A 19,584-nucleotide genomic window follows, 5' to 3' on the forward strand; every position below is an offset into this window, starting at 1 on the left:
TTTGGAGTATTTTTCATGTAAAAAAGGGACACCTTGCAGATGTTTGCCTAACTTTTTCTCTCTTACTGTGTATTTAAAATATCAATAATTCTATTACTTAAACATATTTTAGTTTAAAATCATTACCAAATTGTTAAATTCTGTCAGATGGTATTTAGTTTCTAGAATAAGTGACACATCTCAATCACTATTTCACAGGTGACACTAGTGGATGGGCGACCATATTTGACACAGTGCATGGAAATGCTAACAGCGTGGCCTTAACGCAGGAGTGCTGTAAGTGGTTTTGATTCAAAGACAGTATCAGCTTTGTGAAAAACATGATTTGTGATGCACAGATTTATATGGGTAATGTGACAAATTCCCTTCAGGATTTCCATTTTAGTTCAATGTATTTCACTGGCTAACAGGTCTGCTGTCTGCCTGTGATTGGAAAGATAGAAAAAGAAAACGACCATCTCCATTTATGCTATTTTCATGCATTACTCTCTGATTGCAAGAATATATAAGTATTGAATAATTGTGACAAATAGTAAAGTTCGTATTACTTTTAACTATTTTCTTCAAGAAAGATATTAGGCACTGAGAGGACAACGATGACTAAGACAGAGTTCTAACCCACAAACATCTCACATGTAGCAGGAAAGACAGCTCCTTACAAAAGCAGTGATGATATAATATTATTGCTAAAAGGGAGGAATAATGTTTGCACCAGGGAATGGGGAAGCCCATTGGAAGAAATGATGGCTGTGCTGAGGATGGGGAAAGATTCCCAGAGAGGATAACATTTGAGATGGACTTTGAAGTCCATGGATGAAGGAAAGGATACGAGGTGACAGGATGAGTAGAGGAGCAAGATCAACAAAACACTGGGGTCGGAAGATGCGCAGCAGGCTGCAGGATGCCTCTTCACAACCATTCTGAGTGCATGAGGTGGAGGGGCAGGAGCCGAGCCTAGAAGGCTGGTGCTAGCCCATGAAGGGTTGTGGTGTACACCTTGAAGTGTGGCCTCTATCCCATAGATAGAATTTTTGGGGCATGTGTGTATATGTAGAGACATAGATATATAATTAGGAAGATGAATGTACAATTACATACATTAATATGTATATGTAAATGTATGTATATAACATATATATCAAATACTACACTGATAGTATTTTATGTATTCTATAATACCAGTTTATAATTACCACTTATATATTTTATTATACACAAGAATATTCTGTATGAAAATTAGAAAGTAAAAAAGGATAAGATTAAAAATAAATATAACCAAAAGTTCTACTATTCTACCTGACCCACAATGAGTTGTCTTGCCCACATCCCATTTTAAAGGTTACTGCTGTATAGAGTGGGAAATCATCATAGTTTTGGGCCTTATGTTTGTTTGATTTGTTCTTATATTTGTTTCATTTTTTAATGAGGAGGAAGAGCATGTGATCAGAAATGTATGTGAGGAAGATTATTTCATTAGAATTGAAGAGAATGGATTAGAGCAGCGAGTCTCAGCCATGGCAACAGTGCCTGCAAAGAACGTTTGACAGTGTCTGGAGACTTTTTTTTTTTTTTTTGAGACAGCATCTCACTCTGTTGCCCAGGATGGAGTGCAGTGATACAATCACAGCTCACTGCAGCCTCGAACCTCCCAGGCTCAACTGATCCTTCCAACTCAGCCTCCTGAGTAGCTGGGACTACAGACATGCACCACCATGCCTGGCTAATTTTCATATTCTTTGTAGAGATGGGGTCTTACCATGTTGCCCAGGCTGGTCTCAAACTGCTGGGCTCAAGCAATCCACCCGTCTCAGCCCCCCAAAGTGTTGGGATTACAGGCGTGAGCCACCCATGCCCAGCCTAGAGACACTTTTGGTCATCCTGATGGAGGAGGGTGGGTTGCTGCTGGCATCTAGTGGGTAGAGGCCAGGGCTACTGCCGAACATCCTACAATGCAAAGGACAGCCTCCCATGACAAAGAACGATTGATCCAAAATGTCAATCATGTTCAGATAGAGGAGAAATAATGATGATGAAAGAGTTACTGGTTATTATGTTTATTCCAATCCCCAGAAAATGCCATTGAGAGGATTGAGGTAGAGAGAGATGCAAAAGGCATTTCAGAAAAAGAATCCACAGAATCATGGGGGCATGATTGGCTTGCAGGTGATGGAGGGTGAACAGTTAATGCTCACATTTCTGGTTTTGACAACACACCCAGCTTGACCATATGAAATTATTCTATTGGTAAATAAGTTTCCAACCACAGGTTTTCAATTTAATCATATAACCACTATTTCAATGGTGGTTATGTCAATAAACATTGACGTAAGCATATGAAAGTTATCTTTAGGAAGTTGAGCTAATTAACATATATGTATAGACAACATAAAATATTTTCCAAAATGTATACACTAAAAGCATCTTTTACATTAAGTACTCAGTAGAAGTTTGTTGGCTTTACTAATAAAATTCAGTAAAATTTATTCTTAAAATAACATTTGGATAAAAGTGATCTAAAAGAAGCAGGGCAACTGAAAAGAACTTCTAATTACATTAAAATAAAGAACAAAATAAATTCAAAAATAACTCTCACATTCTTAGCTCTATCAGTACAAATATTCATAGGCTCAGAGGAGAAATCAGACTCCAAAAATACTTGCTCTTTCTCTCAAAGCCTCGCTCTCTCTCCTCTGTCCTCGTCTGTCTCTCTCTCTTTCACACACACACACACACACACACACACACAGTGACTGCCCTATGGACCAGCTTGGCCTGGCTTCTCCTTAGATTTCTCACTCCTTTACATGTCATTATCCTAGTAACTACGTAAGTCCCTTCAGAGTACATCCTGAGTCCTTCTTCTTTCTTCTGAATGCTTCAGATAGATAGATCTTTGGTTATTTCAGCTTTGCAGCTTTTTACCTTCAACTTTCAACCTCATAGTAATGAAAAACAAAGAACCAAAATGAAGGAATATCTGGCTGGATGGATTTTAGTAAGGTGCCAGGGTGGTTATGGTAGAACCTGCATCTCAATCTTCTCATGGCTCTAAGGGAAGTTTGAAGGAAGAAAAAAAATGAATCTGATTTTAAACAATAAGGATTTGTTGAGCAACTATTTTATGCTATTCAAATGAATTGACTCAGTCAATTCATTAAGAATTACTCAATCATACAAATGTTTTTCATTGAAGTGAACTTAATCTTGCTTCACTAGATGAGTTTATGCTAGTTAACATTTTGTGCGTTTCTTCCAATCACTTGGTAAATGCCTCTGAAATGACTATTAGAAGCTAGAACTGAGATTAACACATTAGTCTACATTTAAGTAGGAGAGAATTCTTATTTAATTTTATTAGGGGCTGAATGAGTTCATTTAACAGATGTAAATTTTATACATTTGATGAAAAGAAAACAATATCAGTTATTAAAGGCAAAGTCACAATTAATGTATTTGTTTACTAGTGAAATCTTACTCTTTTTGTTCCATTAGTTCTAAAACAGTATCCACAATACTGTGACTGCAAAGAAACTGAATTGGAATGTGTAAATGGTGACTTAAAGTCTGTGCCGATGATTTCTAACAATGTGACATTACTGTGAGTAAAACTTAATTATTGGTGATATCTGTCCCTATAGTCACATGAAAACCAAGAAAAAAACCCAATAGTGTTGCTTGTGTATTAGCAAAATAATAGAAACTCTGTTTAAAACTACCAGTCATCAGAGAATTCTCCATGCTTCCTATTCAGGGGGAAAAAATGGTTTACACACTGTATGTTAGATTAGCCTGTGATCAGTTAGCTCACAAATGTCTGTGGGCCTGGAGTTCTTATTTTCAATTGCTTTCTGATTTATGTATGATTACTACTGTCCTTGTGCTGAAATGTTTTTTTTGGTTTTAAAAGGAAGCACACTCACTTATTCTATGTTTTTTTTAACGTTGGTAATCTATCCAAGACTGCAAAGATATAAAAGATCCATGAAGCTAGTAGCTATGTTATATCATGCAAAATTTTCTGTACTTTGCATAAAGTTCTTGAAAGCCTCAGGAATTTGCAGTCATGTCATCATTTGGGCATGCATGGGTGGGTTGGGATCTTTGGTTGGTTTTTGGTTTGGTTTGGTTTGTTAATGCACCTACAGAGTAAAAACAAAGAAGTTAAATCAACATGGACTTCCCAGTCTGCTATACTAACTGGCTACATTTGTCAAATACTCACAAGCTACTTTATTTTGCTTTATAAACTTTTCATTCTCCCATGAAAAATGTTTAGTTATTGTCATGTTCAAATATGGATTAGTATAATGAACGTCATCAAATATTCTTTTCCCAAGCATGTGGCTTCTAGGGAAGAGTGGGTTGGCCATAACAATCCATAATGAAGTTTGCTTTACATGTTATTTTAGGTCTCTTAAGAAAAACAAAATCCACAGTCTTCCAGATAAAGTTTTCATCAAATACACAAAACTTAAAAAGATGTAAGTAGCCATTAATAGCATATTTATTTTTTAAAAAAAAATCCTTGTGGTGGTGTAAGATGTTTTTGATCTAAAAATAAAATAAAATATTGTTTGTTATCTTTATCATTACATTTATGTTTCTAAATGTAATTAAGATTAGAAAATAAAACATTTGAAAGTATATTATCTTTCCATTTCATAATTTAAAGGAGCTGAACCCATTTTATTTAAACTTTTTCGGAGAATTAACTTGGAGTCGAGGTAAAACATTTCAATAGGAAAATACACAGTTCCATTATTTTCCTCAAGATATTGGGAAAATGACATTGCAGATTCAGAGGCACTTTTTCACTTGAAAAAAAAGAGTGACAGCATAAACAAGAACCATCAGATCATTTCAGATACATAATGATAGGGTACAGATATCCCCCAGGGTGTTAGGAGTGAAAACACAGGAGTTATGCAATCAGTGATATTAACATATCTGAGGAAAGAAAATGCCAATAAATAGGATATGATCAGCAGAGAAGGTATTCTGTGACAAAGAAGGGCCAATATGCTTCCAGAATCATCCAAGAAAGAAAACCGGGAACTGGGAAATATAATCCCTAGAGATGATCTCTCTTGGAGGGTCAGGATGCACCATCAATCCCCACCACAATTTTCATGAACAATCCCTTTGCTTTAATTCTGTACTCACCAAGCAACCTTAGGATGATGAATTTAATTTCCCACTTCTTCATTTTAAAGTATTTGAAAAGTTGCATGGCATAGAGAATAAGAGCATTCCTATAAGTGGGATGGGATGCTTTCTATTCACATTAATAAATGGAGAATATTCAGGTTCGTGTATCAGTCATTTGTAAGCTGGATCAGTATCTGTCAATCCCTCTGGGCCACTTGCTCTGTGGCACTGGAGGGGCTACACCTGCTGAGATGATCATTAGACTAGATAACAAAATTAGCAAGAGAATGCTGTACACTCTGCAAGCCCCCTTGGCGGTACCATCATCTTATTGTTTTATCCTTCAATATCCAGCATACAGGAGAAAAGTTTCTAGAAATGTGAAATTTATGAAAATCCAGGAATAAAAATTATCTGAATCTTTGCTGATACTGGGCACACACATTTGGTTTGAAATACCATCAAGGATTTTGTGTTCCTGGATTTAGGTATAAATTTCCTCATACAAGAAAAGAAGTAGCTAATGGAAGTCCATGAGGTAGAACCTTGTGTGAACATCAGTACTCAATCATACCTGGGCTTGATTGTGGCCTCTGTAAACCCCGGCTGCTCTCAGACCTGTTGCTTCATCCTAAAGTATGTGGGTATGTGGTCATGTCATTGCCACACTGGAGTAGCTATGCATTGGCTCTGCATGTCCAGATTCCTCTAGAGAGGAAATTCTAACCGCATTCTTCCTAGTCTTCCAAGAAATCCCTAAAATCACAACATGTTCATTAGATGAATCAATATTGTCTTTGTACTGCCTGAATAATACATGTGGGAGGAAAAATAAAATAGCACTAGCAGAAAGGAAGGGAAGAGATTTTTGTTTCAGAATTCTTGTTTCACAGCAATTGAAATTCTATTTTCTAGAGTCATAGAAGTTTTAAGAATTTCTAATTAAATCTTCTCATTATACACGAAGTGACTAAAGTCTGCAATGGTTAAATGACTCACCTAAGATCTACAACTAGTAAGTGGAAGACCCAGAATTAGAGCCAATGTCTTCTGATGTCCAAGGTAGTGCTTACTTTACCATAACAGGAAACCTTAAGAGGGAAAGAAATAGTTCTAGCAATCAACTGAATTTCTACCAGCACAGACTGTCCCACCCCATGTAGAATTCCCTTGTATATGTTTTGCCCCCTAATTTGGGGCAAGCTGACTTCTGGGGAGGGGGCGGAGTCACTAGAGGCTCAAGCAGGAGGGTTAAAATTAGACTTCTCAGGCCACGTCCTTCCTTGGTCTATTAACTCATAACTGTGTTCTATGCCAATATCTCCCTCTGTGGTCCCAGGCCCTGCTAGCCCACTGAAGAGAAGAATATAGAAGCAATTTAATAATTCAGGTCCACAATTTTCCTAGTGAAAAAAGATAGAGACTAACCTTTATTGCCAAGATTAGCTAGCAATTTCTCCAAGTAAATGTCTAATTCTACTTTGTCAGAGAAAACAGGCACCACATCATAACCTGAATATCACCTGACAGGGCTTCTCCCCATGCAAGCTGTTATTTGATGATTTGCAGGCAATTTAATTTTCCCAGAGACTAATAGAAAAGAGGTTATGAGACTCTCATCAATAAACATTCACCAGGTGTCTACTATATGTAAGATAAAGCACAGGGGGATAAAACACAATTGCTTACAGTCATCTACCACTTTTTAAAGTTTACAAAGAATTCCAATATTTGGAATTTTCACTTTGGCTTTGATCCCCGAAGTCTGTGAGGTGGGGCAGACACCGTTACAGCAGTTTCAGGAATGAGGAAACCTACCTGGGGAGAGAGGTTGTTTGCCCAAAGTCAGTCAGCTGACAAGTAGTAGAGACTGGCCTCAAACCCAAACCTTCTGACCATGCTCCTTTGGAAGCCCACCCACATAGTCCAGGCTCAGAATATGTTATTATCAATGAAACCACCCAGTAAGTAAACTTTGATTTGAAAATAACTCAAGTTCTTTATACTCAAATATCCTAGAGCAGCTCATAAGCTCAACAATGCTTCCTTAAATCTCCTTTCCTCGCCATCCCCTTTACCCATATTCCTCAACTCCTCCTGCTCTTTTCCAAACTCCCAGAAAAATAGCCCCCTGCACCAGTCCTACTTCTTGTCCCTCCTGTCCATCTACTCTTACCTTTTTCTTCCCAATCTTCATTCAATGACCCAAATAACAAATGTGGCAAATACCAAACCATCCCCAGGAAGGGATGTCAGGGGGAGGAAGAAACCAGATGGGCCTCAGCCAGAACTCTTGGTATCTGGTAGCAGGAGAGCAGTAGCTAGCAAGACCCACATATTCATTCACTCCTGTGATGAATATTTATTGATACCTACAAGGTGCTAGGCACCAAGGATACAGCATGAACAACACAGATGAAAAGCCACAGATGAAATTAAGCTTGTGGAGCTTAATTTCCAATCAAGAAAGATAGTCAATAAACAAAGTTTAAAATATATAATTTGTTAGGTGGTGGTGAGGGCTAAAAATAAACCAGAAAGAGGATTAGAAGGTGCTGGGGAAATGGAATTTCAAACAATTCACTAATAATTTTGTCCACGTTACCACTGCTCAAGGTGCCTCTAAAGCTTCCCATCATTCCTAAATTTACCCCCAAGAGACTGCTCAGAACACATCTAATCGGTCTTCTACATACGTCTACAGATATTTAAGACTAGCTATCATCACCCTCCACCACACCACAAATCTCTTCCCTAAGTATCCTCATTTCCTTAAATTCCTCCCCAAAGGACATAGTTTCAAATCTGTTCTTCATTCTAGTCACAATAATCTGCATATGTTTGCCTACATTTGTCTTGATGGGTGACATCTAGAATAAATATACTATTATCACCGTAACATGACCGAGGCAAACGGGGAAGAACTCGCATCCCTTTCCTTCTGCACTCTATGTGCCCTATGATTATGTTGCTCTTTTGATGACTTCTTGATACTCTTCACTCCTAGTGATCCATACTTTCTAATCCCATGCCACATGTGTTGCTGCTAAGTGATGTGTGTGCTACATCTTGTACTCATGCACTTAGCATTTGAGAGTTAGTCATGGGTCCTTAAATACATCCCTAGTCAGTTTCATCCTGTTAGAGTCAGCTTTTCTTACCGGAGTGTGAAGGTCTTTTTGTATTTTCCATCATAGTCACTACTCCTCTCATAATTATGTCATCTGCAAATAAGATCAACTACCTTCACCCAGGTCATGGAGTAAAATATTGAAGAGAACAGCACTAAATTGTCTTTCTATATTCCTTCATCATCATCCTTCAGATAAGAATATGTGTCATTCTTTCTTTTGTCCATAAAAAATTATAAAACTGCTTGATCAATGCCCAGTAGACATGTAACAATGTTTATCACATAGTTTTGCACAGTCTTTCAAAGAAGAATATGAAGTTGGTCTGCCATGTGGTTTCTTGTGAACTCTCCTGGTCACTTTCTCTTTGAGGCATAGACAAAGCAGCATCATATTCACCTGTTCTATGATCTTCCCAAGACCAGCATTGAGCTCATCCAACTACAGCTTGTGAAACCAACTTCTTCCCTTTTTGAGAACTTAAGACTACATTTGCCATCTTTTACTTTCCAGCTGCTCATCCTTTCTCTGGATTCCTCAGCAATTGATCATAATTTGATGTTCTCATTTTTTGGCATTTCTCAATTTCTGGGAGAAAATTTCCAAACCAGAGGGCTTTAATTAATTTTGATTAACACCTTCTACCATCTTGGGCTTTCACTGACCTGCCATATAGCCTTTCCATTTGCTTCAATCCTAAGACCATCTTCTTTGATCCAGAACACAAGAACAAAGTAGGAGTTGAGAAATAAGCAGTTGTTCCTTTTATATTATCTCACAACATTATAAAACAGGTTCCAGGAGGCAAACTGAGACTTTCCTTAACACTTTCTTGCTTCTCCAACTAGATACACATTTTTATTGCCACAGTATTCTCTACTGTTTGAGTTTTACACATGACTCGGGTCAACTACAATTCTATTTTCATGAAGCCCTCACTTTCCTTCTCGAAGGAACAACTCTCTGACCACCATACCCTCCTCATGGGCTGGACAGTCCTCCTGGTTCTCTCTTAGTCTATTGAGGCCTGTGTCATAGCATACCTAGTAAGAAACCCATAAGGACTAATGAGTATTTGCTGAATGAACGACGGGTAGCACTAACATGTAGAACTAAAGAGAAGGTGGGGAGCATCTTCACCAGGGAGAAGAAAGAAACATAAGCAGAAATACTCAAAGGATGTTGAGAAGAGAGTGAACATGCAGTTTGCCTAAAGGAAAGGCATCCCCACAGGAGATGATGGAGCGTATGCCGGAGAGGTCACTGAATCTTGATTGTATGCCAGCTAAGGCATCTGAATTTTATTCTGTTTGAGCAGAGAACAGACATGCACAAATATGTGTTTTAGACTGTATTGAGCTAATAAAGTTAATCTGCATATTTAAGTTGTATTGGGATATATCCTATGCCAGGGGTTCCCAGACCCCAAACCACAGAGCGGTACCAGTCTGTGGCATGTTAGGAACTGGACTGCACAGCAGGAGGTGAGTGGTGAGCGAGCAAGCAAAGCTGAGCTCTGCCTCCTCCTGTCGGATCAGCAGTGGCATTAGATTCTCACCGTAGTGTGAACAGTATTGTGAACTGCACATGCAAGGGATCTAGGTTGTGCACTCTTTAAGAGAATCTAAGGATAAATGTAATGCACTTGAATCATCCTGAAACCATCCCCCCTCTCCATCCATAGAAAAATTGGCCAGGCACAGTGGCTCAAGCCTGTAATCCCAGCACTTTCAGAGGCTGAGGCAGGTGGATCTGTTGAGGTCAGAAGTTTGAGACCAGCCTGGCCAACATCGTGAACGTCTCTACTAAAACTACAACAAAAACATTAGCTGGGCATGGTGGCGTGCATCTGTAGTCCCAGCTACTCAAGAGGGTGAGGCAGGAGAATCGCTTGAACCCAAAAAGTCCAGATTGCAGTGAGCCAAGAACCACCACAGCACTCCAGCCTGGGCAACAGAGCGTAACTCTGTCTTAAAAAAGAAAAAAGAAAAAGAAAGAAAGAAAAAAGAAAAATTGTCTTCTACGAAACCGGTCCCTGGTGCCAGAAAGGTTGGGGACTGTTGTCCTGCGAGATCACCAAATTTAATGTCAAGAGGGTCTCCAGTCTGGAATGCTCTAAATATTCACAGTGGAGTTGAGATCATTTAGGCATCCAAAAAAAAACAAAAAACAAATTCCTAAATCAAAATTAAATCTTAATTGCCAGATGAATAAGTGTTGCGTAACTGATCTGAATGTTTTTACCATTGATCAGTTTATTCATTTTAATAATCTTTTAAAATGTCAGGCCTTCCTAAATTGGGGGTGGATGCAGTTTCAAATGACCTTTCGGAGAAATAAAATACAATTTATGGAATTGACTATAATACTTTATCACTGCTACCATGGAAACAAACAGCAGTTCTCCTCCTTATTGTAACAAAACCTTTTATAAATTAGGAATTCCTTCTTAATCTGCGTTCTTGTTAAATACAATCACTGGCAACAAAACGAAATTCAAGGTGTCTGCCTGGCTCTTGAATACAAAATGGCACATTCAAAAATAGCCTATAAACATGCATGTCATTAAAGCATTTATTTGCTTTAGTTTCGGGTACATAAATTCCTGGCGTTTCTGCTTGAAAAGTCCTGACAGCTGAAACAGCAGGAATTCATGAACCTGTAAGTTATCCTTAGAAAAGGCATTCGGTGTAAAGTATATTAAATGGGCTTATATCTCAGCTCTGAATAAAAAGAGGGCGCCACTTGCCAAGTTGTCATGTTTCCAAATATCCTCACACATTCTTTAAGCTACTATTCTGCAAAGAAGACAGCAGAGACTAGAGGATGGAGTTCAAGTTCAGCAGCCTAAGTCTGAGACATGGAACGTAGGAGGGACTACAGTTCTCTGTGGGGTGGCAACCAGCTAACTAAATAGAAGACTAGAAGCTCTTCATTATTTAAGAGTTTGAGTTTTAACTGATGTCAGTGAAGGGAGATAGGTTGTACACATCAGATGAGTTGTGTGGATCACTGGTTTTGCTCTTTCTTTCCCTTGACTTATAAGACAAAAGCGTAAGGTCAAATTCACAATTTGCAACTGCACTCATCTGTTCAAGATGTGACAACATGTAGGTAAAATACACATTCCATTTTTGAATTTCTCATCTTGAATAAAATGTAAATAGCATTAGTTAAGCAGTGAATTGTATATTTAAGAGAAACTTCAATATACCTACAATACAGTATTTTGCTCTTTTTCTATTTTCATTTGCTACTGTAACATAATTCATCATATTAACTTTCATTGCATCAGTCTCAAGGCTCTGAAAGTGCTAAAACAGATATTGATCTGTGTGAGTTCATCCTATTCACAGCAGAACCTTAAACCAAAAGCAGAATGTATGCTGCTCTGTGAAGCATCTCCCCATAGATATGGTACCGGGAATGGGGGTTAAGATGGCACCAGGTCACACTGGGTTTCAAGTTTACTTTGCAGGATTGAAATTGATGCTTTGCATATCACCACAGATGTGATGCTCTGTAGTGCCAACACTTGGCACATGGAGGAACATAGGGAAAATGACCATATTTGTAAAGTACTTGGGGTAAAAGATTGTGTTTGCTGATAACTGGAAGCCTGTCCTGGCTTTTTTTTTTTTTCCTTTCTAATAATCTTTATTTACTTTCACTTTCTTTTTTTAATTGAAGTTAAATAAGTGTACTTTACGATCTTTACCATTTTTAAGTGTACAGTTTAGTGGTAGTAAATATTCATTTGTATCCCTTCATCTCCCCCCTTCCTGACCTCTGATAACCCCTCCAATCTTGGCTTTACCTGGCTCTCTTCAGGTCTGAAAGAGTCACTATCCTGGCACTCTTATAAGACAATCGTGACTCAGAGGCAAAGTCTGGGGAGCTCTGCTAGGAAATAATCATGGTATAACAAAATTCACAGTATAGCCAGATGTCAAATGAGCATGTGATCTACAAATAGTTTTGCAGTAGAATATCATAACAATGAAACAGCGCTGTGTAATAGTTTAGGAAGCAATTCAAACCAAAATAAGAGAAATGGAAGCCATTCAAAAGACTATGTAACAATTTGTTACTATTAGTGTAGGTATTGCCTGCCCCTGAGAGCCTTCAGAGAACAGGAATTCAGAGCTAACTTCCCATTGTACAATGAAGACAGCAAATGGAAATTATTTACTTAGATACTCCTGACAGCGCAATTACGGAATCAATACTGTACTGTTAAGTTGCTTCAGAGGTTAAGTCAGTCCTGATCCTATGACTTGAAATTGGCATACTTGCCCTGGTTCAACTGCTGATGTCATTTGATTTCCTGAGTACCTAACTTGCCTTGTCCTTCTCACTTTGCATCATGAAATAGAAAAGAATTAAAGCTTGCCCTCTCCTTTATTTCATGGGAATAGAATAAAGATAAATGAGGAGTTAAAGGTGCATCTCTGTGCACAAAGAGGAAGAAAGTTCAGCAGTGCGAGCCTGGCTAGTCTCACATGGCCAGAAACTCCTGCCAGTCAGAACAGGACGGTCACCATAGTTCCAGTTTGCGGAAACAAGACTAGATCCTTCCGCAGACACATCACACTGGAGTTCAGCGGTGTGAATCAGAGATGCCTCAATCTCATTGCATGAGTACTATGAGGAAAGCACTGGCTAGTTGGTAGCCATTTCTCACTGACAACGTCTCCCCAACATGAGAATAGGACTTCGTACTTCAATTTCACAATTGTCTTCAGGTAAAGAAAGTGGAGAATATGTTCAACAACCTAATATAGTCCATAAACCATAATCACCTGACTCTCTTATCTTATTCCTACCAGATTTCTTCAGCATAATTGCATTAGACACATATCCAGGAAAGCATTTTTTGGATTATATAATCTGCAAATATTGTGAGTAACCTCTTTCTCATATTGTAGGTATAATTTTAAGCAAAGACTAAAAGGATAGAATGGTACTGTTTCAAGGCTCGACTTGATTGTAGGGAAGTGGGAGGAATAGGTTATCACAAAGTACTTAGATTAGTTATTACACTGAAAGAATTATTAAAAGATTCCTACCTTTACCAGAAGACATACAAAGGTTCTCCTTAACCTTGTCTTCTCTAGCTTGGGTCACTTCCACAATATTTTAGCATTTTATTTCTTTTCTAACTCTTGCTAACTTGCTATGCATTTTCTTAAAATGCTAGTCTACTAAGGATGTCACCAAAAAGGACAAAAGCAAAAATTGCCCCACATACTTAGTTATTATACCCTTACAATCTAACATGATGTAATATCCCAAAACATTTTAGGACCACTTTCTCTGCCCTGGCCCTGGTGTTGCACACACTGGGCTTGTGGTTATCTGTACCTTCTGGATACCCCTTGAATTTGCCCCCTCTGCTCATTCAGCCGAGTACTTTCAGACGCAGATGTCCATATTCATAATCATCATCAGTGGCTCATATTCTAATTATATGTGACTAAAATAGGGTATTGAGTTTGCCTAATTAACTCACCCATGCTATTTGTAGATATCTCAACCACAACTGCATCACAACCCTCAGACCTGGAATATTCAAAGACTTACATCAGCTAACTTGGCTGTAAGTACTCTAATTATTCTTTCTCCCATAGAGGATCATAGTCTTGATGATATATAACAGTGCTAATATAGTTTCCACTATTTGACATATCTTATTTTTATACTTGCTTTTCTGATTATCATATAATCTGCAGAACTTTATCCAGGCAATTCAATGTCATGTCAAGTAGTGGTTATGTGCCTGTGCATTTTAGGATGCTAAGAACCATCTGTGGCCTCTACCCACTAGATGCCTGTAGTATACCCCTTCTCCCAAGAGTTGTGACGACTAAAAATGTTTCCAGACATTGCTGAATGTCCCTTGGGAGGAAAAATTGACCTCTGCTGAAAACCACTGTACTGAAAAGTAAGCAAGTTAAGAACTTGTTCTGCTTTCCAGAGCATTCAGAGAGAAGTCTGAAAACATGATAGTTTGTAGTATTTCACCACTTTCCAGACTGAGCCACCAGCTCCGTTCCAAGAAACCTCATGTCAGATGTCTGTGCTTTCACCAGGAAAATACACAAGGGGCGGTTAGCAGGCTTTCTGTATTGTTTGCCCATTTTCTGCAGGTTGGCCTGGTCTAGTGGAAAAAGCCAGGGCCTCAACTTCATCCAAGCCCTTCTGTGTGCCTGGCCCTTAGCCCCATGCTTAGCCTTCCAGGCAACTTTTTCTTTCTTTCCTTTCTTTCTTCTTCTTTCTTTCTTTCTTTCCTTCTTTCTTTCTTTCTTTCTCTTTCTCTCTCTCTCTCTTTCTTCCTTCCTTTCTCTTTCTCTCTTTCTTTCTTTTTTCTTTCTTTCTTGTTTGCTTGCTTGCCTTCCTTTTTTCCTTCCTTTCTTCCTTCCCTCTTTCCTTCTTTTTTTTTTTTTTTTGAGACAGGGTGTCACTCTGTCACACAGGCTGGAGTGCACTGGTACAATCTCAACTCACTGCAGCCTCAATCTCTGGGACTCAAGCAATCCTCCCACCTCAGCCTCCTGAGTAGTTGGGACTACACGTGTGAGCCACTACACCCAGCGAATTTTTTGTATTTTTAGTAGAAATGGGGTGGGTCTCACCATGTTGCCCAGGATGGTCTCCAACTCCTGAGCTCAAGCGATCTGCCTGCCTAATACTCTCAGTGTTAAGATTACAGGCACGAGCCACCACGCCCAGCCCAGGCAACTTTCTTAATTTTCCTAGACCTCTTTATTTTCATCTGTAAATTATAATTCCTTTCCAAGAGGGATGTTATGAGGATTATATCACATAACAGTTAAACAGTTCCACATGCAAAGCTCCTGGCATATAGTAGGTGCTCAATGTGGCTTCCTTCTCCCACTCCTGCCCTCACCGGCCACTGCAAGTAAGAGGAAACACAACCTGGCTTCACAGGCAACAAGAGGAATAGAGGCCTATTTCCCCTTACTCTAATTTCTTCTATAAAATATAGTTTAAAACAGTGGTTTGAATATGCAAATAGTTTCACTCTTTCACCCAGAAAGCTCCTTATGAATAGCGTGACATCCATCCATTGATTTAAACACATCTTATTTAATACATCAGTTTAACACCATGTGACCAAAGAACCCTCTGTGATTTCCTAAAAATTATACTTTAATTCATCCTTCAGCTCAGCCAATTAGTAGGTTAAGGCATTTATGGAGTCCAAATGCATTCAATACTTGCAGTTTGTGCCAGACCCAGGTACCCAGAGGTGACAGATACAACCTGGGTCTTTAAGTCCAGCAGGAGGTGGAGGCAGCAGGGAGAAAGCAAAACAATCAGGATCCAACTTGATAAGTGGGATGGAAGCTGTAGGAATTTGGAGGAAAGAGTTGCTCCAACCACAGACGGAAGGTAAAGCTCTCAGGGAAGGGACAGGTGAGCCAAGTATGGAAGCACACAAAGGAGTAGGCCAGGTGTTGAGGGGAGGCAGGTTTTATTTCACAAATGTCTCTAATATTGGAAATGTTTCTTGATACATTTTGTCAGAATTCTAGATGACAATCCAATAACCAGAATTTCACAGCGCTTGTTTACGGGATTAAATTCCTTGTTTTTCCTGTAAGTATCCATCAACCTTTCAATACATCTATCGATACATTGCAATGACATCTAGCACTAGCTTACAAAAAGAACTTTTAAAAAAATCAAGCCCACAAAAATTTTTATTAGTCAAAACTTCTCCTGTGTTTCCAGCCACAGTTACTGTTAATATAATACTTCCTGGCCATGGCTCTAAGGGAAGAGCTGACCAGATCATAATGAATATTTTAAGCCTACTAGTTAATTTTTCTATCCCTTTTAATTTCCTTTAGTACTAAGGCATGTTTTTATTTGCAGTGGTTGACCAAAGATAGTATTAATTTTTATATCCTATGTTTATATTTTCTTAGAATCTCCCAGGAGTTCATCTCCAACTCCATTTTTAATGGAAGAAAATGTGCCTTTGCCGAGCAAGACTCACTGAAACTTTCAAAATCTTTGTCCTACCAAGAGAGCTGTCTCACAATAATATTTTCACTGTTTATTAATACACTAGAATGATTTATCAGCAGGGGATTATTATATTCCTTTACAACTGATCATATAACATCATTATTTTTCCATTTGTCAAAAGGAACCACAATATCATAAATTCATCGTGCAGCTTAACATGCTCATGAGTTGTTTTCTTTCCCCAAATTCCCCCTACTGTCACTTCTCCAATTTAATGCAGTTTCCAATGTGGCCCTTTAATATTATAAATGATTAATGATGCCCTTAAGAAGAAACTTTGGATGTATGGCACTGGAAATGATTACAACGTGAAGTTTACAAGGAAAATTACCATGAACTTCAAAGTTATTACCCAATATATACTTTTGTTTCATCTCATAAAATTAAACTGTGTAACATCTATTCCTAGGATATGTATCATACTTATGCATTCATAGTTTCTTTGACAACATCTGCTCCCTAATCTTTGCCATACACATGTTTTAAAGACCATTTTGAAATAGCTATATATGTTATCATCATAAGATATTAATTTTAGCATGCAAGTTTTGAAATTTTAAAATAATAAAAAGACTGTCCTAAAAGTGTCATATCATTTTATTTCTAATTAACATTTTCTTTGTGTAAAGGTCTATGGTTAATAACTACTTAGAAGCTCTTCCCAAGCAGATGTGTGCCCAAATGCCTCAACTCAACTGGGTGTGAGTATTTATTTAGGAATTAATTTGTTATTTGCCCTGATTAAGGAAACTAGCCATAAAGTTAATTCAAGGTTACCTAGAAAGTCTATCTATAATTTCTTTCCAAAATCAAAATCTGATCATATTACCTTCCCAGTTTCAAAATTATTTGAGGGTTCCCAAAGGGTGAGGGTAAAGTTTGACCTTCCCTTTGAGCATCCAAGACCCTCATTTTCCATTCCTTACCCCATCTAGATGCTATCCCTGACCCTCGTATGCATGTATCAAACTACTACTCCTACAGTCAATTCCCTAAGCATATTGTTCCTTGGACTTAAAAAATCTTGCTCCCTTATTCTTTTGGATAACTTAAACATTTCCTTTGAAAGACAACTTAAACATCACCTCCAGGAGGTCATTCCTGACACACCAACCAGTTTCAGCAGCCACCTATGTACTCCCACACATTACATCATCTACAAAACTCCACCACACTGCCCTGTCTCAGGGTACTATCTCATCCCTATCTCAGGGTACTATCACCATATAGTCATTGGGCTTATGTCTTTTTTTTTTTTTTTTTTTTTTTTTTGAGATGGAGTCTCACTCTGTTACCTAGGCTGGAGTGCAGTGGTGTGATCTCGGCTCACTGCAAGCTCTGTCTCCTGGGTTCAAGTGATTCTCCTGCCTCAGCCTCCCGAGTATCTGGGATTACAGGCATGCACCACCAGGCCTGGCTAATTTTTATATTTTTAGTACAGATGGGGTTTCACCATGTTGGCCAGGCTGGTCTTCAACCCCTGACCTCAGGTGATCCGCCCTCCTCAGTGCTTATGTCTTCTATACTGTTCCATAAATTCTGGGAAGGCAGAAACCTATCATATGATTTCCTACCCCAGCATTAGGACAATGACCAGTACATAATAGGTGCTCAATAAGCCTTTGTTAGGATGGATGTACTAAACCATTTCCACTCCTTGTTAGCTTTTAACCAATACCTGTTTAAAACATTCATTTAATTTACGTCGTACCTTCACCACCATTACCCACCATTCCCTGCCACATACACCTTCACGGTCTTCTGCAACAACCAGGATTGTCACGTCCATTGCTTTCCTGTTCCATGAAAATGCTGATGGTAGCGCTGCTGGAACTCTTCTCTGTCAAATCATGGAACTCAAGACCCATAAGATGATAAAGTTTTAGTACTTCAGCTTTTGATCCCCTCTAAACTAACCTCAAAATCTCTTGTTACAACACTATTAGGTGGTGTTGTGTTTATTTTCTGATGTTTATTTTCATGTATTTATTTAAATATATGCTGTCAAAAGGCTTCTAAAACAGTAGAGGTCTCATGTAAGTGTGCCACTATTAAAAACGGAAATAATGACCTGAACACCATGAGAATAAGAACAGGTGAAAAGAAAATACTTAGAAACTAAACAAGTGCATATACACAATGGGAAACACACAGGAAAGAGTAAAGGTAGCAGAAAAATATCAGGAGCTCAGCCTGCTCTCCCTCCCCAAAAGGGGCATCAGTCAGCAGGAGGTGAGGAACCAGCCTCAGAGCTCAGGGTTCCGGAGACACTTATTTTCACAATGGGCTCCCACAAACACGTGGGAAAAAATAGACACGCAATAAAAACGCACAGGTAGCAAGACAGCCTGATTGCAATTGAGAGCCTTTCAACACAGAGGGTAGGAAGCTGAAAGGCCAGACAGGAAGAAAGGCCAGACAGGAGAAAACCTGTCCTGGGGAGGCTTCTCCTCTTCCGTTACTTGCTATCAAGTTGGACAATTGCTCCCACAACACCAAAGTGTCCTTCTTCGGAGAACATGAAAAACATTTTTTCCATTCCATTTCACAATATTTGGATTTTTAGGAGAGTATGGTGTTTGTTATTTTTAATCACAGTATATTGTGTGAAAAATGTACATCTCAAGTTCCTACACAAATCTCCAAGATAGTTTTAAAATAGGATTTTGTTAAAATGACAAAGGGATTGGTGATTTTAGTGTGACTATGAGAAAAGTTCAGAAGAAGAAAAATAGCTATTGCCATATTTGGGGAACACTGTAAGAAGCTGACTATGAAAAGGAATCAGGAGACTTGGCAGAAAAATGGGCTGTTTCTTAGTCCCCCGCATTGCTCAAAGCGGGAATGTCAGAGTGTTCCGGAAGGCGCTGTCCACGTATGTGGGATGCCACTGACCTGCAGAATTACCTGGCAGAATGAAATCTCCCCAGCAGTGCTTCTCAGACATCAGCGTGCATCGTAAACAATGGGCGAACTTGCTGAGACACAGATGGCTGGACTTCAGTACTAGAGTTTCTGATTCAGTCGGTCTTGGGCAAGAATCTGCATTTCTAGCAAGTTCCAGGCAGTGCTGAGGTTGCATCCCTGCCATTCTGAGCAGCATTGCCCTTGGCATTAGCATCCTTGAGGCATCATAGAAAGAGCCTGCACTTTGGCATCACACAGATCGGGATTCACATCCTGACTCTGGTGTTCAGTATGTGCAGGATAACTTTGGCCTGAGATTCTCCTTCAGCAAAACAGAGAC

The 19,584-nt window shown here is 38.8% G+C and overlaps 1 protein-coding gene across 1 annotated transcript in view; it reads left to right on the top strand.

Annotated features, from left to right (window-relative positions):
• RXFP2 (relaxin family peptide receptor 2) overlaps positions 1–19,584 on the top strand; it is a 63,463-nt gene that overhangs the window by 21,920 nt on the left and 21,959 nt on the right. Inside the window, exons 3-9 of the mRNA XM_522654.7 lie at positions 199–276; positions 3,493–3,598; positions 4,410–4,481; positions 13,109–13,180; positions 13,807–13,878; positions 15,831–15,902; positions 16,967–17,038. Coding sequence (XP_522654.2) covers positions 199–276; positions 3,493–3,598; positions 4,410–4,481; positions 13,109–13,180; positions 13,807–13,878; positions 15,831–15,902; positions 16,967–17,038 — 544 coding nt within the window. The remainder of the gene's footprint in view (positions 1–198; positions 277–3,492; positions 3,599–4,409; positions 4,482–13,108; positions 13,181–13,806; positions 13,879–15,830; positions 15,903–16,966; positions 17,039–19,584) is intronic.

The sequence above is a fragment of the Pan troglodytes genome, chromosome 14 (genome assembly GCF_028858775.2).
Source record: "Pan troglodytes isolate AG18354 chromosome 14, NHGRI_mPanTro3-v2.0_pri, whole genome shotgun sequence".
Classification (NCBI taxonomy): Eukaryota; Metazoa; Chordata; class Mammalia; order Primates; family Hominidae; genus Pan; species Pan troglodytes.